Genomic DNA, 21077 nt, shown 5'->3' with positions numbered 1-21077 from the left:
GACTTAGAGGAAGCTGCAACTGCGCCTGCGCGCGCCGCCGCACACGCGCACGCACGCACGTGGCTCGGCCTGCGCGCCCTCTCCTGGAGGCGGGGCCAACGCGAGGACTCTCTTTCCCAGCGTGCCCCGCGGCTACCCAGGAGCAGCAGAAGAGGAAGTGTGACGAGCGTCGACCAAGACTGCGCCGGCGCGGGCCCTCGTGCGGCCCGCACGCACGCGCGGCGCACCCCTGGCCCCGCCCTCGGAGGCCCCGTGCGGGAGCGCGCCCGGGCGTGCGCAGGGCGGCGGCGCGGCGGCGCGGGGACGCGCGGTGACCGTTGGCGCTGAGGGGAGGAGGCAGTAGCCGCCGCCGCCGCCGCCGCCGTTGCGCAGATCCGGGCCGCGGCTGTGGGGAGGGCGACTGAGCGGGTGACCTTCCGGAGGCGGGAGCGAGCCAGGAGGCCCGGGGACGCCGAGCGCCGCCGCCGCCATGAACAACTCGGGAGCCGACGAGATCGGGTGAGGACGCGCGGGCCAGCTTGCGCCGCCGCCCCGGGCCCGCGCCCCCGCCCCGCCGCCGGCCCCGAGACGCCGCCCCCGGGGCGGGCCGGGCGGGGGGCCGGCCCGTCAAGGTCACGCCGGCCGGGGGGCGGATGCGGGCGCGGGCTGCCTGGCGCCGGGGGCCGCAGGCCGGGGCGGAGCCGGCGTGCGGGCGCCTCGAGGGGGCCCGGGGGACAGGCGCACGTCCCGGGCGCGCCCTCCGCGCCTCGCCGGCGTTTCGGCCGGGGGGGACCCGGCGCGGTGCCTTGAGGGGCTCGGGTGTCCCCGGCCCGCGCCGGAACTGGGGTCGGCGCACATGGCGGGGAGGCCGGGGTCGCGCGGGGCCTCGGCGCCCCGCGGCCTCCGGTGAGCCGCCCGGGCAGGGGCGCCGCGGGGCGGGCTCGGCAGAGGCGGCGTGAGGCGCCCGGACCCCGGCCTCGGGCGGAGCGCCTGGGCTCGCCGCGGCCGCCCTGCTGCCGGTGCCCGGAGACGCGCGCCGGGTGAGGCGCCCGCCGGCGTCGGCCTGGTGGCGTGGCGAGTGCGGCCGGGAGCCGGGAGGGGGCCTCCGCGGAGTACGGAAGGACCTCGGGGACTCGGGACTTCGGAGGGCTGTGAGTGTCACCCAGCTCCGCGGGCCGTGGCGCCGCGTCGCAGCCCTGAACTTGGAAGTCGCCGAGAACCCGGGAATTTCTGCTGCTCTGCGGGAGGGCTCGGTCGCCAGTGTCCGCCCGGTGCTTGGCGACCCCGGTGTGCGGCCTAGGGAGGCTCCCGCGGCGCCTGGGAGGGAACCTGCTGCTGACTGGGCGCCGGTGGCAGTGCCACGCTCAGGGTGAAGCAGGGCTTGGTTTTTAAGCAGGTGGCAGGTGAATCCGAAGTGTCCAGTGACATGCACTTCCCTCAGAACTCACCCCTGCTGTCGCCTCCAGGCCCTGAGGTGGGGTGGACAGCAGCCACGTCGTGTCGCTCTGACATGCATGCTTCTGGCTGGGCAGCGCTGGCCTCCGGACCCCTCCCCTCATGCGCTCACACCTGGGATGGCTGTCTGGGAAGGCTGGCAAGGGATCATCCTTCTGTCAGTCCCACTTTCGTGGATTGAGCCCAGAGGTGTTCTGCCAGTGAGCCACATCCCGGGACGGGGTCTCCCCAAGACAGGGCCTGGCCGAGTTGCCTGGCTGCCTTCCAACTTGAGATCCTCCTGCCTTGACCTCCCTGGGATTACAGGTGTGTGCCGCCCACACTCTTGGGTTTGAGTCTTTGAAGGAAGAGATTAGTTTGTCTGTGAGCAGCCTGGTGCCGTAGAAGTAGAGTGAGGCACCCAGAGTTTACTTAGCGTGGTCCGCCTCCTGATTCGCACAGCCTAGAGACTGGCTCCTAGGGCAGGAAGGAGTGAGGAGTTTCATGTGGGCCACTCCCCTTCCCTTACTAGAGGTGCTGAAGTGCCAGGCTTCTGAGGCCTGAGCACCAAGTGGGGGAGTGTGGAGCTAAGAAGCATGGGTGGGAAGCTCTGAGCCTAGGGTGCCCTGCTCTGCCTGGCTCTGGGAAGTCATCCTACCTTGGTTTAGGTCCCTCCCATTAAAATTCTGAAACACAGGATTACAAAGAGCATTGTTTTCTAGAGTCTCACCATGAGTGGCTGATCATTGTTCCCAGGTATTGGGGAGGCCCATGCCTACATTGCAGGTGGACAGAAAGGTTTTGAATTGTCACCTCAGGTGCACAGACCACATAGTCCTGCCAGCCTTCAAAGTGACAGACTGTCATGGAACTGGAGGGAAGGAAGTTGTGGAAGATTTTATGTGACGTGTTTGTCACTGTCTGAACTACTCAGAATCACAAGAAAGGGACACTGGAGACCTTTGAAGAAAGAGTCACAGAGGAAGGAAAGTCACAGATAGTGGAAAAGACCTTGGAATTTGGTGTGGGTACACTTGCCTGCTGGGCTGCAGCTGGACAAGGAGGATGGGCAGCTGCTAAAGCTGGGTGTTAAGGAGGGTCTCTGAGTCTGTTTTGTGCTGCTATGACAGAGTTTCTGAGACTTGGCAGTTGATAAAGAACAAAGTTTGATTTCTTCCAGTTCTAGAGGTTGAAAGTCTTAGATCAAGGGCCCATGATGAGTGAGGGCCTTCATGTGTGACAGAGGCACATGGGAGAGAGGGGAGGGACTGAACTTATCCTTTAGGTCAGACTCAATCCTGTGCTAAGGGTTGGGAATCCAGTCAGGACGGCTCTGTCCTGTGATCCAGAACCATCCTGAAGGGTCCCACCTCTCAGCTCTTGCACTAGGGATCACCTGTCTAATTTTAGTGACTTTGGGGGATGCACTCTAACCATGGCAGAAGCAGTGCAGCTGTGGAGTGGTCCACACACAAAGGGCTTGGGTTCTTCTGAAATAATTTATTGGAATGGCTTTGGAAAGTAGACACCCAAGAGTTGAGCTCCCAACTGGACCCAGTGCTTGCTCCCTGTGAGCAAGAGCAGGACAGGTTGAATCAGAGGAAGCCATGATTTGAAGAGGAGGCTGTTCTTCGAATGTTTAGAATCTAGTGTGTGGGTAGCACAGACAGCCCTTTAGGGGCTTTTCTTACATGTTAGAAGTTACTCTGAGGAAGGTTTCCCCCTGGGTATTGTGGGGTGTCCTGAGGTGGGGTGTCCAGGGCACTGCAGAGTGCTGAGGAGCATCTCTGGCACCCACTCCTTGTTGGAGCAACCACACATGTCCCAATGTAGGGCCCAGTGTCTCCTGGGGACAGAATTGCTCAAAGTGAGAGCCCACAGTTGGGGATTATCTTAATGCTTCCTGCATTTTGAAGTCATTCCTGCATGCAGCGACTCTGCTGACCTTCTCTATTGCTCTAGCTTTTTTGGGGGATGGGATGTGTTGCCAGAGTAAGCACAGTTTTACTCCTTGTGGCCTGGTTCCAATGTGTGCCTTCATTTGTTCTGTGTGGATTTAGGACTTATTTCCTGTGTTGGGCTGGTCTAAGTCCTGCAAAATTGGCCACAGATTTGGAATGTGTTTTTAACTTGCATTTGATTTCAGAGGTTTAGTAGGCCATCTGCAGAGAGCTAGCACTGTCACCCCTGACGAGGGCTAGTAACTCGGTGCTCTCCACACCTCCTGGGAGCACAGTGGTCTTGATGCTAACCCTTCCCTTTGCCAGAGAGATTGAAGCTCATGAGGTGAGGGAATTTGGCTTAGGGTCACCCAGGGAATGGACTGGCCAGACGGGGAGTCCCAGGCCCTTCCACTGTCCTGGTGGCACAGAGAATGCATGTGGGCTGGGCCCCACTGTTCTCCCATGTTGCAATTTTGTTGTCTCTGTGTGTAAGACCTTTTGTCCCAGGCAGGCCCAGTCCTGTGGCACGACTGTTCCTTTGGAAGGTGCTACAAGCAGTTGTGCCACTTTACCATGTCATTCACTATAATTGATGTGAATGGTGCTTTAGGCAGGAGGCCACCTCCTTGACAAGTGCTTTGCTTTAGTCTTTTTTTTTTTGGCAGTGCGAAGGATGAACCCAGGGCCTTGGACATGCTAGGCAATCACTACCTCTGAGCCACATCACAGTCACATCCCAGCCCTTAACAAACATGCTTATTGACTTTGTTTGGATCAGGAGGATCCTGGAATGTCTGGGAAGGTGGGACACAAATGATCTTGAGGGGTAGGGTATGGATGTCACCAATAAACTAGGGATGAGGGCATGTAGAGGCTGTTCATGAAGCAGCATGTCACTGCCTTTGAAGTTGTGGGGCTTGTCCTGTGTCACATTCCCTGCTGTCAAGGGGAGGAGCTGAACTGGGAATGGACCACAGGCTCACAATTCACATGGGGACTGTGATGTGGGTTCCCATCTGGCCCTTGTGGTTTCCCAAGGTTGGGCAGGAGTGTATGCCTTTTCAGGGTCTGCCTCCTTCCCTTTGGGAGAATAAGGACCCAAGTGATTTTGGAGGTCATGGTTTAAGGGAGGACAAAACTCCTGGAGATTAGGCCTAGGAGGCCCTCATCTGAAGAAGCTAGAAATTCCACACATAGGCTCTGTTTGTTTATGTTTTTTTTTGGTGGGGAGGGGTACCCGGGATTGAACTCAGGGGCACTCAGCCACTGAGCCACATCCCCAGTCTTATTTTGTATTTTATTTAGAGACAGGGTCTCATTGAGTTGCTTAGTGCCTCGCTATTGCTGAGGCTGGCTTTGAACTCGCGATCCTCCTGACTCAGCCTCTCCAGCCGCTGGGGCTGGGCTTACAGGTGTGCGCCACCACTCCTGGCTTGTTTATGTTCTTGAGAAGAAAAAGTCCTTGTTACAAAACAGTCGAGATTGGTCCTGGCCTTCTGCTTCTTGCCCTGTGAACTAAGTCCAAGAAGAACCAGTGACTGCGACGGAGACTGGGCCAGTCAAGTCAGTTGATGGCTCCAATGCCCTGCCCGAGGTCATCTGCCTGCTGACTGCTACTGGTGAGGCTGCTTGCTGGATCCTGAAGCCCGCCAGAAGGCCCATAGCGCTCTGTGGTTACCCAGGACCAGGGGAAGCCCTTTGAGATTTATTTTTTGGCATAAATACCTTGTGGTTGCCCTAAAGCACATAGCAGAAGCTGGGAAGTCCTCCTCAGACAGGTTTTTGTTTTAGCAGGCAGGCCACTTCTGCAGAGCCCCTTCCAGATTGAAGCCATCTGCAGTCTTGGGCTAACACTCAACGTTGAGCATGCACAGAGCCAGTGGGATTTGGGACCTTAGGCTTTTTTTTTTTTAAATGGTGCTAGGGATGGAACCCAGGGCCTTGTGCATGCAAGGCAAGCACTCTACCAACTGAGCTATATCCCCAGCCCAGCTGGTGGGCTTTGGACTGGATCTGAACCTGGGTACGATGCTTGCATGTCACAGAATACATTGGTTTGGACAAGTGGAACTGGCAGACCTCCTGGCTCTGGGCCACATAGAGAAGCCATATGAGAGGTGTCATTGTTGGGTAATGACCCCTACCTATGAGCCCTGCAGAGGCAGAGCCTGGGAGCAGAGCTTTGTGCTAATCCCTTACTTCACACCTTCTAGCCACACTGTGCTGGGGGAGGCATAGTGTGAGCAAGCTGGGCACAGAAACACCCGGGCTACCGATTAATACAAAGAAGTGTCTTGGCCCCTAAGTGAGCTGATCCTGGTTAAGAGAACCTTCTGAGTCTTTGCCTTGAACTCCTCTTGGCTTCTTGCTCACTCCTGGTGTGTTGGCTGCCAGGGGCTTTCTTATTTTATTGATTGAAAAAAAGGGAAAAAAAAAAAAAAAACAAGGTTCAGAGGTTAGGACTTTGTGCCAGATTCCTAGAGCTGACCCCTGCAACTGAGGAGATGCAGCCTTCTTCCTGGGACCTTCTAGAACCTTCCCCCTGTTGACTGGGGGAATGTGTCCCCTTACCTGCTGTCCCCTTCCAAGCAGGAGTAAAGGAAAGAAACACACAAGGTTTTCACACACAGGCGAGTTTTCTTTTCCTCAGCAAGTAGTGTAGAGTGCTTACTGTCTGTCAGATTTCATGAGTGATGAGACTGTTTCAGAAAAAACTTAAATTACATCATTTCCTCAGTAATGAAAGTTTTCATAACTTATAATTGTATATCACTTCAGGCTTACAGAGAAATTACCAACATAGTAACAAAAATTCCCATGATGTACTCTGCCCAGCCACTGGCTAGCAATGGCTCCATATCTGCACATGATAGTTTTGCTGTAGTCTCCCCCCAACACTATTGTTTTGTTGTTGTTTTTTGTTTTGTTTTTTAATATTTTGAGAGTAAGCTAGAGACCTGATTCTTTTTTCTGTGGACACCACGAGGTGTCCTGTTTCCCAAAGTAGAGTGCCATCTTGAGGCACATTTATGTGATCTGCAGGTTCTATTCCAGTTGTGTCAGCTGTGATGATAATGGCCTGTCTAGCCTCTCATTCTTAATACCTAAGTTTTGGATTTGGAATTTAAATGAGGCTTAGAGCTTAAACTAGTCTGGCCAGTTCTGTCCTGGCAGTGGCAGCCCTGGCAAAGATTGAGTTGCTTGGAGGAGGACACCTGCTTATCCCCTCATTGTTTTGCTTGGAGACGGTGCTAAATAAAGACTGGCATTTTTTGGTAAGGTGGGATTTGCTTTGATTTGGTTTCTGTGGATGTCACTAGCCTTCTCACCTATGGCCTACCACAGACCTGCCCTCGGTCTGTGGGGAGTGAGGCACAAAGAGGCCTGCTGTCTGCCTGCTTGGCCTGGCCTCACCTCAGCACTCTCTGGCCCCATTCCAAGGTGTGTAGGATACTCATGGTTTTAAGTTAATGAGGCCTAAACCTGAGCCTCCTGTGGCTGCTTGATCAGCACATCTCCCCTGGAACATGTCTTTACAGATCTGTCTCCAGGAAGGTTCTGCATCCTTGCCCTTCTCATCTCCCCATGCAAGAACTGGGCAACGCAGGGCTTGCTTATTGGCACTTTGAAGATGGTGGTGGGTACCTTTCTGGTGGTGGGGAATTGTTTTTCACACTAAATCTAAATTACTTTTCCTTGGAGGAAAAGAGTAGGAACAATCCTTGACAGAAGGGCTGACAAAGGGAAGCTGGCATTTACAGAGGGTCATGGTCATGGATTTGAGCAGTGATGGGTGCATCAGCCGCCTTGCAAGGGTAGCTCCTGGGGCAGCTGTCAGGAGCTGTCAGAGGAAGCTTCCTTTTGGCTCTAAGCTCCCTTGATGGGACATTGCTCACTGGGGAAGAGTCTTGTCTCAAAGTCAGGTATGGCTGGGCACACTTGTCATCCTGGCCACTTGGGAGGCTGAAGCAGTAGGATCTGCAGTTTGAACAGTCTAGGCAACCTAATGAAATCCTACCTCAAAATAAAAAATGTTTAGAAAGGATTGGACACCACGAGGTGTCCTGTTTCCCAAAGTAGAGTGCCATCTTGAGGCCCATTTATGTGATCTGCAGGTTCTATTCCAGTTGTGTCAGCTGTGATGATAATGGCCTTTCTAGTCTCTCACCCTTAATACCTAAGTTTTGGATTTGGAATTTAAATGAGGCTTAGAGCTTAAACTAGTCTGGCCAACGCAGGGCTTGCTTATTGGCACTTTGAAAATGGTGGTTTGTACCTTTCTGGTGGTAGGGTTGGGCTCAGTGGTAGAGTGCTTGCCTAGCATGCGTGAGCCCCCCGCATCACATGAAATGAAAATAAACAAAATAAAGGTATAAAAAAAGAGAAGTATTAGGGGTATGGTTAGTGATTCAACCCCCAGTACTAGAGTGCCAGAGTTGGGGGGGTTGAGAAGAGCCCAGTGTAGTATGGTGGTCTGGCGTTTTTAGTGATGCCAGAAGATTTCTTGTGTCTCAGGTGGTGACCCTAAGCCTGAAGGGTGCTCTGGTCTCTGAAGATGGTCTAGTTGGGAGGGTGATGATGGGGTTGGCACAGCTGAGGCTCAGATGAAGGAACTGATGAGTGTGTGTTCTCTTTCCTGATGTAATGGGCAGGACATGCAAGCTATAGCTGGTTCACCTGGCCTGCCCCCTGAGTTTGGGGGAATCTTGAGGCCCCATAGGCAGGTGAGCTCTGAGGCCCCGTGTGTGTCTCAGCTGTGCCCAGTGGGTGCTCTGGGCAACAGAAGATAAGCACAGCCTTGGCTCCACCCAGGCCTTCAGGGCATTTGCCCCTGGCTGCTTCTGTTCAACCTGGGTCCTGCCTGGCCCCTGAGAACTGGGAAAGCTGAGACCTTGGAGATGGGATACTTCATGAAAGCCCCCTGCATCTATCCAAAAAGGCTGCCTTGAGGTGGGGATGTGGGTATAGGGCTCCAGCACGGAATCCACACCCTTAACTGTAATTCAGAGGCTGGGTGGGACGAATATCTTACGTGTCAGTTTCTTTTCCAGTTAAAATCAAATCTAAGCTGGCCCCATGTTGCACACCTGTAATTCCAGAGGCTTGGGGGTGCTGAGGCAGGAGGATTGCGAGTTCAAAGCCAGCCTCTGCAGTGGCGAGGCACTAGGCAACTCAGTGAGACCCTGACTCTACATAAAATACAAAATAGGGTTGGGGATGCGGCTCAGTGGTCTAGTGCCCCTGAGTTCAATCCCTAGTTACCCACCCCCCCAAAAAAAAATCAAATCTAGATTCCTTAATTCCTTTTCCTGATTATAAAATATTTGCAGATGCTGGAATTTCCAAGCCCCACTTGGAAGTAGCATGATTTCATGTAGTCAGAGGGTTCTATGACACACCTATGGTACAAGTTGGAATCATTGCTCATGTCTGAACAAAAGTGTGGACAAAGCTGTAGCTGTGTATGCTCCAGAGGGGACATACATGAGCCCATTTGCAATATTCCTTGTTTGAATTACATTCTTGGCATGGTGGGATGGGAACAATCCTGAGCTGAGAGTCAAGTTGATCCTGAACATTTTCTGTTGAATTGCAGGAAGCTCTTTGTGGGCGGACTTGACTGGAGCACGACCCAAGGTAGGTGCTGCAGGCTGTGAGGCTCCCTGACCTCATCTCTTGCTACTGCCTGGGATTTGTTGAAGTCCTTGGACATTGTCTGGGTTTCTGGGCAGGAGACATTTGACTGGGAGCTGTCTAGGGGCAGAGATAGTGGTGTTCCCTTTGAATCTGTTAAATTGGTCTTGATCTTTTTGGTCAGAGCCACAGGAAGACTGTGGCCCACAGTTGCAAGCCACAAGAAGGTTATGGAGTCAGAACTATTCACTGTGGGGTAGAGGTCTAGGGTTTTGCTAGAATCAAGTCAGCATTTTGTTCAGAATCAAGTCAGCATTCCTGGGTTGCTGGTTGTCACTCAAATGTTGTCATGTTTGCATCCCCTTAAGCTTTGCTCTCCTGTTCCTATGAAGCAGAACAGAGCTATCTGCTATTGCTAAGGTCACTTGTCCCTTTTCTAATTTATGAGGATGTAATGCATCTGTCGTGCAGAATTTCCCTTGCCCATCTCCATGTACCTCTTCTGGGCCCTCTTCCTCCCCTCAGCAGCTAGTTGCTAAGCCAGTTCATGTGTTGCTCATCCCAGACTTGTTCAGGTAAGGCCGATGAACTGGAAGGAAGCAAGTGAGTGTGCATGTGCACCCTCCAACTGTTAGATGTGTTTGCTTAATGCCCTGGTTTGTGTGTGTTTGTGTTTTTGTTCCCAATCTTTGAGCAGAGACTCTGCGCAGCTACTTTTCCCAATATGGAGAAGTTGTTGACTGTGTTATCATGAAAGATAAAACAACCAACCAGTCTCGTGGTTTTGGATTTGTCAAATTTAAAGACCCAAACTGTGTGGGGACGGTGCTGGCCAGCAGACCACACACCCTGGACGGCCGGAATGTAAGTGTCTTCTCATTCTTTCCTGCCCTGTCTTTTGTTTGCCATTCCTTCAGCTTAACTCTCTGACTGAACTTTGACTGATGTTTATTTTAGAGTCTTTTAATGTGGGCTGGATTTAAAGGGGTTGGGCCTTGGTATTTGGACTAGCTGTTGGAGGATTGGGCCAATTGGGTGGCCTGTGTGGGCCAGTGTGCCATGAAGCTGGCTGCTGTTGGAAACACCTTCTTTTCTAGAGAAAGTAGCCTATGTTCACAATGGGCCGGTTTGAAACTTCCTACAGATCGACCCGAAGCCATGCACTCCTCGGGGAATGCAGCCAGAGCGAACACGGCCAAAGGAAGGATGGGTAAGAGGCTGGGGTTGGGAGGCCTCCTTGTGAATGCTTTTTTTTTTTTTTTTAACTGGGAATTGAACCCAGGCATGCTTTGCCACTGAGCTGCACCCCTAGGCATTTTTATTTTATTTTGAGACAGGGTCTTGCAAAGTTGCTTTAGGGCCTTACTAAGTTGCTGAGACTGACCTTGAACCTGCAACCCTCCTGCCTTAGCCTCCCGAGTCACTGGGATTGCATCGTGTCCCTCAGCGCCTGGCCTCCTTGTGTGTACTTTGGGCAGATTTAAAGGGAAAATATGTTTTCCTCTGGTGGTGTTGCTCATTAAGCAGGAGAGCAGTAGAGGTCTTCTAGATGACCCTGGAGCAATTGATAATTGCCCAGTTTTAGCCTGTACTGCATTTTATCTTGTAACCAAGAAAATTCTTAATGGTCCTAAGTGATCATGGGTAAGGTGGTCAACTGAACTTAAAACCCCATCCTGTGGTGAAGGGTTTCTCATGAACTGTGGTCCCTGTTGCTCAGGTACAGTTATCATCCTTGAGTGGTGTTTAGTTGGTTTTGGGTTTTGCCAGCATACATACTGCCTTTGCCTGGCCCAGCAGTTGCATCACTAGAACTTCATGGGGCAATGCAGATGGAGAGCACTCCTGTCTTTATAGAGAGTTCTGGATAGCGCTGAGTTGACCCCTCCAGGTGCCCCTGGTCAGAGGGCTGGGTGGAGCCTGAGAATCTGCTTTTCCAGCAGTATTCTAGCTGCTATGGAGGATGAGACTTTAGACCTTGCAACATTTTTTTTCCCCGATGTTATATTTCAAATTTTTTAAGTACAGGAAAATTGGAAGACTGGTACAGTGAATATCTAAATATCCCACTAGATTCATCAGCTGTTAAATTTTGCCAAATATTTATGTATATTTATGCCTATGTCTGACTACATGTATCCCTCCTAACTAGTGGTGTGTCCTCCTAAAGTCAGATCCCCCACCCTCACCGTCGCCACACCTAAGGATGTCGTGTGTCTGGTCTGTACTCCTGTTTCCAGAATTGCTTCACAAATATCTCTTGTCTCCTGAAGTCCAGTCAAGGGTTATGTTCTGTCTGGTTATTAGTTAAGTCTTTTTTTTTTTTTTTAACATAATACCTTTATTCTTTCTATTTATTTATTTATTTATTTTTATGTGGTGCTGAGGATCGAACCCAGTGCCTCACACTTGCTAAGCGAGTGCTTTACCACTGAGCCCTAGTTAAGACATTTTAGTCTCTTAGCCATTTTATAAGATGTATTAGGCATAAAAAAAAATAAACTGCGTAACTTGATGACTTGACTGACCTGTGCACCCACGAAACCATCACCCATCATGGCAGTGAACTCTCATTCCCCAAAGTCTGGTCTCTTAATCCAAAGCAGTTGGGGCAACATAAAACATGATGTCCTTGGATAGGGAAAGGAAGTCGGGATTGGAAACAGAGGGGCAGGAAGAAGGAGCAGATATCTTGCAGTTGATTCTCAGCTGTCTATGATCCTCAAAGCTGCCTTCTCCTCACTCCTTCAAAATCTCTAGCTTTGCATTGCAGAGCTGTGGGAGTTTTTGAGACAAGGTCTCACTATGTTACCCAGGCTGGTCTTGAACTCCTCACCTCGAGCCACCCTCCTGCCTCTGTCTAGCGGGGACAATAAGCGTGCACCATCAAGTCTGGCTTGCAGAGCTTTTAATGGTTGTGGCTGTTGTTGTTTAGAATAGCTGAGGTGGGACGTAAGGTGTGCTGTGTTCACCCTTACCTGAAATACAGCCTTGCAGAAATGCCATGATTACAGTCTCCATGTATGACCAGAGAAGTGGGTCATCTCAGCTCAGTTTTTGTGTTCTTTTTTTTTTTAACCTTTATCTTATTTATTTAGTTTTACGTGGTGCTGAGGATTAAACCCGGGGCCTTGCACATGCTAGGCGAGCACTCCACCACTGAGCCCCAGTCCCAGCCCCAGTTTTTTGTGTTCTTTTGACTCTTTGGATTTTTAGAGTGTGTTTGGTCTGGCTTTCAGCTGACTCTTAGGACAGATGCAAAGATGATGTCACACCTAACTAATGGGAAGTGTTTGAAGTCCTACCACAAGCTAATCCCCTTTTCCTCCTCAACACAGCAGAAAGGACCCCGGAGCGATAACAGTAAATCAAACAAGATCTTCGTTGGTGGAATTCCTCACAACTGTGGTGAGACAGAGCTCAGGGAATACTTCAAGAAATTTGGAGTGGTAAGTTCCTTGTGCCTCAGTGTGCTGGCTGGTCCCAGCAGGTGCTTCCCATCCTTGGCCTCCTTAAAGTTGGAGGATCTGCTGCACATTCCCATGTCCCCGACCCCCACCCCACCCCCCCCCAAAAAAAGAAAACAAGACCCAGCCTTTCTCTTTATGATCATTTGAGATCCAGCAGAATGTTCCTATGACTTTTCCAGCAAGTGCTAAATTAGATGGACTTCACGATTGCCCTTCTGATTGTCTTGTGACCATCATGGTTTGAATCATCAGATAATGGTAGTGAAGAGGATGGTGTTTGGCTTGGCTGTGGAGCCAGCTGTGCCCAAGAAGTCATCCTGCCCCTTGGTTGCTGGAGGGGTGGCCCTAGACCAGGTCCACACTGAGGTTAGCATCTTCCCCTCCCCAAGGCCCAAGACCAGGTGCCCGTGAGGAAGCAGCCTTCAGGTACAGTGGGCTGGTCTGGTGAGGTGCTTTCCTGGGTCCTGCATCGGCAAAACAGCCCAGCAGTCTGGAAGCAAGTTCACTTATCCTCCAGGCCTCTCTGGCATCACAGATGTTTTAACCCATTTCCTCCTTGATGTTTTCTCTGATGGCAAAGCTACCCCTAAGTGGTTTTTCTGGGAAAGACTGAAATCCTTGAGAATTCCTTTGGAAATTTAGATTTTGAGGAGTCCTGCAGGGAACTCAGTGCCCTGGTGGAGCAGCCTATGAGATGTTCAGTCAGCCCTGGGACTTGACACTGGGGAGGGCCTGCGGTGGGACACAGCTCTGTTTGGAGCGAGGTATATGGGCTTGGCCGGCGGATCAGCTGTTGACTGCCTGTGAGCTCTGGTTGCAGTCTTTTTATCAGGTATTCCTAAGGGTGCTGCAGGCTGGGCCAGGGAGGAAGGAGTACTGGGCAGGGGCAGAGTACAGAGCCTTGGCCGACTGGGTGCTGCTGCCTGAATCCTAGAGCCCACAGCTGCCTGCAGTGATGAGGTCCAAGCTTACTTCACCTGACTAAGCCTCACTTCCCTCAAATATTAGTGGAAGGGTACCTGTGGACTCTCCTAGGTCACATCCCCTGCTAGGACATGCAGTTGGGATCATGGTCGCCTCACCTTTCTCTGCAAATATTTTGTTAGGCAGTGGGCTGAGCCTGGTGGCTGGTGTCCCTGTGCCTACCCAGGAGCCTTGGGGCCAAAGCAGTTTGTTCTGTCCACCCCATCAACGTTGGGCTCTCATACACTAGACCCTATAAAGCTTACCTTGGCCCTAAAATTTCCCAAGCTCAAGCGTGGTGTTCACAAAAGTTGAAGCTTGGGGCTCTTACTAGAAAGAGAAATAGTACCTGCACCTCACTTTGCTCTCTTCCTCTCCAGGTCACCGAGGTGGTTATGATCTATGATGCAGAAAAGCAGAGGCCTCGAGGTAACGGCTAATCTAGTTTGTCCTGACCTGTGCCCCTTCCCCCTCAGATGGCAAACTATCTCACCCCCTTAGACACAGGCTAGGTGGTGGTCGTAGGGAACATTGCTCAGTAAGGACAAATTGGAGACCTAACCGCTAAAATGTAGGCTCTCCCCTGCGCAGCTCCATTCAGCCTGTCTGTGCTTCCCAAGGTCAGACATCACACATTGTTTTTGGCTCGTTCTTGTGAAGTTTTTATGACCTGACATGAATTTTGATGTGGTTTCTGTTTTAAATGTCTCCTGGAGGAGTGTGGTTCTGCAGACTGAGCTTCTGTCTCACACCTGTGTCATCCCATCCTCACCAGTGTGGCCAGTCCCACTCATGTGCCAGCTGTACCCACCCAGCTCAGCTTGGAATCCGGGCTTCCCTCTGTCCATCCCATGCTTTTCTCCCACCCCCTCGTTTTTATCCCTTCAGCCAGAGGGGCAGGTGGGAGGAGGGGTGAGGCGCTGCCTCATGCCCTCCTGCATCCTTCCCCAAGCTTCCCACACCTGTGTGTCTGCGCTGGTCTGAGTGGGTGAGGGTGCCCACTTTCATCCCCCCCCCCCCCTTTTTTTTTTTTTTTTTTTTTTGTGGCTGCTGCTATTTGTTGCTGCCCATGTTTTTGGTTCATCAGCTGCTTTTGGACTAGCCACGTGAGCAGACCTGCCAGTTCAAGGTCTGCGCAGTGGCTCCATGTCACACGTCCCCTCACGCACCATCTGCCTGAGGTCAGGCGGAGGCAACCCCTTAGAGCCAAGCGGCTCTAGCCCGCAGCATGTGCCCGCCATGCTGGAGAATAGTTTGCCATTTGAACCTCCATCCTCCTCTTATCCATGGTTAAGGAACGTGTTGCTCACTTGGTGATTAAGCTGTTAAGTCTTAATTTAACGTAGACATATGTGCTTAGCGATGTACTTAAGTGTTTCGTAGTAAAGTACAGTAATGTTAAGTAAGCTGTTTTCCTTTTCTCTCTGTGAATTGTTTGTGATTAACGATATCTCTTTAGATTTCTCTTCTCCAGGTGCTAAATTATATCACACAGGTACAGGCCCGTCCCGCAGTCAGAGGAGGGAGCGGCTTTGCTCCAGTGGGGTGTAAACGAAGTTTCAGTGTGTTTCTGTCCCGCTGCCGCCTCTTGACAGACAGATCGTTCCTAGAAAGCCTGCTCTGGGCTCCCTACCCACGGCCCACCGCCTCTTGTACTGTACACGGACCGAGCCAGCCCTGTGGCTTCAGACACTCCTGATGTTTGAGAAAATGTCAACTTTCTAATGTGTCGTTCTTCACCTATGTTGTATTCCAAATATTGCCTCTGATCTTGTGAACCTCCAGTGCTTGGGAATCTGAGGGCTGCTCTTGGGTGCTCCTGGTCCCAATGCAGCTGTGCAGAGCTGTCCGCCTGCTCTGACTGTGCTTGTCCGATCAGGATTGGAAGTAGCTAGGGTCGCTGAGCCCAGCTGGTGGGAGGCAACAGGGGCTGACATTGAGGAAGCTTCTGGCAGGCATGGGACCCATGTTTCCTGCTTCACTCAGCCATCAGGCTTGGGAATTGTCCCTGGGTTGCCAGATTATCAGAGGGCAGGTTAGCAGGTCCTCCCAGACAGCAAGTCCCTGTCTTCTTGGCTTTGCTGAATCTTTTTAAGAACTAGTCTGCCTCCCTTCCAGTCTCCCTTCTCCCTGTTCCTTGTCTCGGTTTACTTAAAATAGTGGACATGTATGTCCCGGTATGCGAGACCGTCCCTGTGTTCCCAACACACCATCTCCTGGTGTGAAAATTCCTGCTGCTGCGCAATGGTCCCCACTTGGCCCTCCCCGTGTTCCTGACTTCTGGCCTCACACTCGCTCCAGCCTGCTGCATCCGCTCACCTCACACTCCCTTTGTTCTTGGGTTTTTTTCCTTTCCAACCTGTGCTCCCTTCTGTGTGCTTTGCCCTCATGGTTTCACTTTCTCTCCTCTCCTCTCCTGTTGTGTCCTGATCCCTGCAGGTGCGTGCGGGTGTGCATAGTCATGCTCAGATGCACGTGTGCACACATAGGGCAAATCAGAAGACTCCCGAACCTGGTTCCTTTGCTGTGGTCTTTTTCACCTCCAATTCCTGAGCTGCCGTTTCTTCCCCATTTCCCTCCTCTTCCTACCCACAGTTTTTGCTTAGAACTTCTCTACCTAGTGCTCCAGCACCACAGTCCATAAGCTTGAGAAGCCCTGTCCACAGTTGCTCCTTACCAGGGCCCCTTGCCTGCTCAAACCCTGTGTCCCTTCTCCACCAGCTCGTGCCTCTCTCCTGGTGCACAGTGCTGCCTGTATCACGCTGTCCCTCTGCCATTCGATGCTCTGTAGCAGCCCTGTGACCCTGGCATAGATGACAGCCCCTATCAACCTGGTTCTTGGCTTTCCCTTGTCCATCTTTGTTCTTCTGAGGTCTTTGGGTAGCAGTTTGCTGCTCACTTCTCAGTGCCCAAGTACTAGGCCATCGGGAGGTAGTAGTGTTCATCAGGCCGCCTTGGAGGCCAATGTGCTCTGCGGTCTCATTCTACTCAGACCAGACAGGAGACTCTGGTCACTCCTACCCATAGAAGAGGAGACACACTCTATTAGCTGGGTGGCTGTGCTCACCCCAGACCAACCAAACTTCGTTTATACTGCCACTTTCTTGTGTTTGGGAAATGCTAAATTGTTTTTTTTGTTTTTTTTTTTTTCCTTTAAAATTTTCTTTTTTGATTACATGGTGCCTCTTGCTCTTGCTGCTGACAGCAGAATTTGACCTGCTGGAACCCGTTGTGGCCTGTATCTTTGTGTATTACCTATTTATTTACCTGTATACATATATGCATATAAACATACATATGTTACCTCTGGTAGGACTCCTTGGGCTTACCCAACAGTGTTGGATAAGCTTAGTGAGGCACTCACTGTGGTAGATTCTGTACTTTGTTTAACGCTTTAGAACGATATATGGCTGCTGTCAGCACTAGCTGCAAAGCAAATTGCAAGCCAAGGGGGAGAATCCTGGGTTTCAGAAAAGCAGAAATGCACCCATGCGCACACCCCTGACTGAGGTGGGTTCCTGGTGAGGTCTCCCCTCTCGCAGGGGCAGCTCACAGTCGTCTTCATGGACGAGAGCCAGGACAGTGGCCCAGGCCTTGGACGACAGGGGTCTGTTTGCCTCACTGGCTGAGGCTCTCTGAGATGTGCCTCTCCTCCCCAGAGTGTGCCTGACACAGAGCCCGCGTCTACTCAGCCCGCCCAGTGTCGGGTGGAGACCTCAGTCAGCTGGTGCAGAGTGCAGATGTCGCTGTCTGTCCACTCTGTTGGGTCGATGGCTCCCTTGGGAGCCATGGCCCTTGGCTGTAGCTTCTCTACACGGGGCTTAGCTGAAACCCTGGGCCGATCCCTTGGTCCCTCCCTAATACTGTTCATCATCCTGTTTTGTGTCACAACACCCTGCTACCTTGATTCACTCTTCGTCGTTGGCTAGGTTTTGGATTTATTACTTTCGAGGACGAACAATCAGTGGACCAGGCTGTCAACATGCATTTTCACGACATCATGGGCAAAAAAGTGTGTAGTTGTAGTTTTATTTTACCTTAAGACCAAACCAAGTCTTAGGCAACTGAGGGATTTCACTGGAAAGGAAAATTCCTTAGTAGAAAAGAGGATCGGACAAGTTCATCTGGGATTGCTGACTGTGAAGTTGGACCTGGTTCTACCATGGAGCCTCATGCTTCCTGAGCAGGGTGGCCATCTGGCTTCGCTCCTGGAGCCCCTTCCCTGGGCGGCCTGGGTGGTACTGGGGATGGGAGCGCCCTGATGTGTTTGGGCTGGCCTCCAGTGAGATCGCAGTGTTGCCTCAGGCTTGGTTTCAGCGACCACTCCTTCAGATGTCTGCCCCAGCCCCCTTTGTGTAATGCTGACCTGTAATGTGATGAGCAAGGGCCTCTGAGATCCGAGGTTCCACTTAAAACTGAAAGAAACACGAAAACATCATGAAGGATTGGTTTTTTAAATTGGGTCACTTACTGTGAAACTCCGGGACCAGCCACATGCTCTCGATAGTACTTATTTAACCACCGTGCAGTCAAGTGACCTCTGGTTGTTTCATCTTCATACTGTGTTGCTGCCACAGCCGAGCAGGGACAGGACACAGGGCCCCCAGCATTCTATTGCACAGCCAGTCCTCATTGGGTGGTGTCAGAGTGGCCTCTCACCGTGGTTAACCAGGACCTTTAGCGCTTTCTGAGAATACCTGGTAGGAGGACTCCTGTGACATGGAGTGGGCTTTTCAGGGTTCACAAAGGCTCAGGGGCCTGCATCTTTACAGGATCGTCTTGGTGCTTGGAACGCCTACTCCTTGTGATGCCAGGCCTCCTGGCCTGTGGTTCTGATGTGGCCTTTCATGCTGCATAACTCCTACTCTCTCAGGTTCTGTCCCCAGGTGAGACCACAGTCACCTCTGGGGGTTTCTGCCCTGCCTGCTCTGAAGTCTCCCTTCCAGAGCCTTGGTTAGCAGCAGAGGAGTGAGTGGTTGTTTTTGTGTTCCCAGTGGCTTAGCTTTGGTTGCAGACTTCATGGATTCCATTTGGACCTAACTAAAGAAGGAGACAAACCTTGTTCTGACATTTCTTGCAGCTTAAAATTGCCATGCAGATTGCAAGGGGCATGACTGCTGTGAAAAGTTTTAAAGGATTCTGCGTGCAATGTTTTAAGGTCCTGTGACATTGAGAATTTGGAGAAAGTATGGCCTTGATATGTAGGGCAGGAAGGGCAGCTCAGTACATGTCCCTGTTCTGTCCTCAGGCACCTCCCCTGGGTTCCCCCCAGCCCTGTATGACTTGGCTGCGGTGACCTTGGTGGTACTCATTTTACAAGCTAGATGGATGCACAGGAGTCCAGGTTGCCGTCTCTGACCTTCACTGGTCACCATTGAACCCTTGGTGGGGCTTTCCATTTGTAAAGGGTTTGGGATGCACAAGGTAATTAAAGCCCAAGTGCCAGGTGACAGCATCCCTTGTTCTGATAGGAAAGGGTAAAGGAGTTTTTTGAATGACAAGGACTGCTTTGCTCTGTAGCAGGAATCAAATTCCCATAAGGAGCGCGTGTGAAGACTCATTAACGTGAGTCTTTTGAAGCGGCCGGGTGGCCCTGTCATCGCCTTGCCTTGAGCTAACAGGATCTGTTCCCATCACACAGAGCGTCCTTGGGGCGGTGGGCAGGTGGGGGGACTTTGTGCCTCTTCCTGTTTGTTATCTCTGAAGGAATTCTGAAGGCATAATGCTTATCCCTCCAGACTGAAACCCTCAAGGTGGACTCATTGTTTCTTCATTATTATTAAAATTTATCATAAAAATAAGAAAGATTTGGGATCCTGAGAGCTGAGGCAGCCCTGGAATCCAGGGGGGGAGGTGTTTTTGCTATTGTCGGTCTGCCCATATTTTAAAAGATGCATGAAGCAGGTCAGCCCCTGTGCTCAGAAAAACTAGGTCACGCACAGTTAGCTCACGCTGTTCTAGCCCCTTGTCCTTGTTTCAGAGGCTGTGGCTCCAGCCAGTTCTGGGGAGAGGTCTGGGTTGCTGCCTAACACAGTATGAAGATTGCTTACTGATTCAAATGTCCATTTTATTGCATGTTTGTTTACTTTTTTTGTTAGATTAATGTAAGATTCTCTTATCACATCCATTCCCTCTGACATTCCTTTGAGTTAATTGAGATTCTTTAAGCATTAGCCTGGGGAAGGTAAGTCTTTATCTTCCATTAGACATTTTAAATAAAAATTTAAGTCAAAACCAATTGTGTTTCTCAGGTATGCGCTAAAGTTGCAATGGGGTGGGCTCTAAGAGGCCCTCGTGGCCAGTTGGGCCCGTGACAGGGCTGGGCATGTGCTGGTCCCTTATTGTCCTGTCGGGAGGCGCTACTGTCTTAGCTGGAGTGAGATACCTCTGCGTACACAGATCTCCTGAGGGTTCCTGGCTCCTTCTGCTGTTCATAGCGGGTGGGGCACAGGCTGTCTTTACAGTTGTATCTGTTGTACCTGAGAAACATTTTTTTAAACAACAAAAAAAAAAATTAAAAAGGAAAAAAAAATTAAGAAAAAAAGTACTGGCCTAAATAAGGTTTATAGTTAAGTACTTAGTCTTAAGTCGTAAGATGCTAAGTGTAGTTGTAAGTTACTGAGGGTGTGTCTGAAGGGAAGGGGCGCTGGGCTGTAGCTTCTCCCTAAACCACAGCTTGGTTTGTTTAGGTGGAAGTTAAACGGGCCGAGCCTCGGGACAGCAAAAGCCAAGCGCCCGGACAGCCAGGTGCCAGCCAGTGGGGGAGCCGTGTCGTGCCCAATGCCGCGAACGGCTGGGCAGGCCAGCCCCCGCCCACGTGGCAACAAGGATACGGCCCACAAGGTAAGGCTCTGAGGGCCCTGGAGGGACCAGACCTGGGCTCAAGGATCAACTGGCTACTGTTATGTTGCTTGGAGGCTATGGGTCCCCTGGGCCTTGGCTTCAGGCAACTACCTGATGGGCAGAGCTATGGGACGAGAGCAGCATTGCTCTCTGGGCACTGGCAGGCCTTGCCAAAGTGGGAGAGCTCCCCCTGCCCCACTGTGTCAGTGCCACGTTCTGAGCAGCTGTTTCAGAAGCCCTGCCGAGGTGCAGGCATAGGTATAGTCACCGTCCAGAGGGCACAAAAGGCTCTGCCATCTTCCTAACCCTCGGTGGTGTGGTTGAGTGTGGCTTAGGTGCTGCTTGCAGTTTGGGCAAGTGGGTCTTCCTTCCTTAGAGTATCTGTTTTGAGATTCCTTGTCTTGTTGCCCATGTGCAAGGGTGTAGGAAGGGCTGTGGTGGATCTGAGTGGGCAGTCAGAGGGTCAGAAGTGGCCTACTTGGTGTGAAGAGTTCTCTACTGCCTGCAATATGGCAGTTGGGCAGCACTTCCAGGGGCACCATGAAAACCTGCCAGACTTGGGTCTGTGCATTTGCTCTCACCTCCGCCAAGCTGTGTACCCTCCACTTCAGGCCCCCACCAGTAGCTGGTGCTGCCGATAGTTTACAGGAGGTGTTGAGCAAGTGAGCTTACACATGCCTGCCTGGGGGACTTTGTTCTCTGAGCCATGGTATCAGGATTCTCTGTGGTCTCCTCCACACCTTGAGCCTGAGGGTTTCTTTGAGAATTCTCCCTGTTGGAAATGAGATGGAATAGGCACACCTTTCTTTTT

General features: G+C 51.6%; 1 protein-coding gene across 9 annotated transcripts in view; it reads left to right on the top strand.

Annotated features, from left to right (window-relative positions):
• The first annotated feature begins 310 nt into the window (after positions 1-310).
• The window catches only part of Dazap1 (DAZ associated protein 1), a 26775-nt gene continuing 6008 nt past the window's right edge, over positions 311-21077 (top strand). For 2 of the 9 annotated variants that reach the window (XM_046444326.2, XM_058579254.1), the window contains exons 1-8: positions 311-498; positions 8953-8993; positions 9688-9854; positions 10135-10200; positions 12329-12439; positions 13804-13852; positions 17353-17435; positions 20113-20266. In XM_046444326.2, the coding sequence (XP_046300282.1) occupies positions 470-498; positions 8953-8993; positions 9688-9854; positions 10135-10200; positions 12329-12439; positions 13804-13852; positions 17353-17435; positions 20113-20266 (700 nt within the window). In that variant the 5' untranslated portion in view covers positions 311-469. Of the gene's footprint in view, positions 499-1776; positions 4976-8952; positions 8994-9687; positions 9855-10134; positions 10201-12327; positions 12440-13803; positions 13853-17352; positions 17436-20112; positions 20267-21077 lie in introns of those variants that run through there. The other 7 variants (XM_046444323.2, XM_046444325.2, XM_046444324.2 and 4 more) reach the window with 7 other exon arrangements.

Source organism: Marmota monax, unplaced genomic scaffold (genome assembly GCF_021218885.2).
Source record: "Marmota monax isolate L192 unplaced genomic scaffold, Marmota_monax_Labrador192_F-V1.1 WCK01_AAM20220418_F8-fsc00102, whole genome shotgun sequence".
Taxonomy (NCBI): Eukaryota; Metazoa; Chordata; class Mammalia; order Rodentia; family Sciuridae; genus Marmota; species Marmota monax.
Note: the sequence above shows the minus strand (reverse complement) of the source record. Positions and strands in the feature narration are given on the sequence as shown.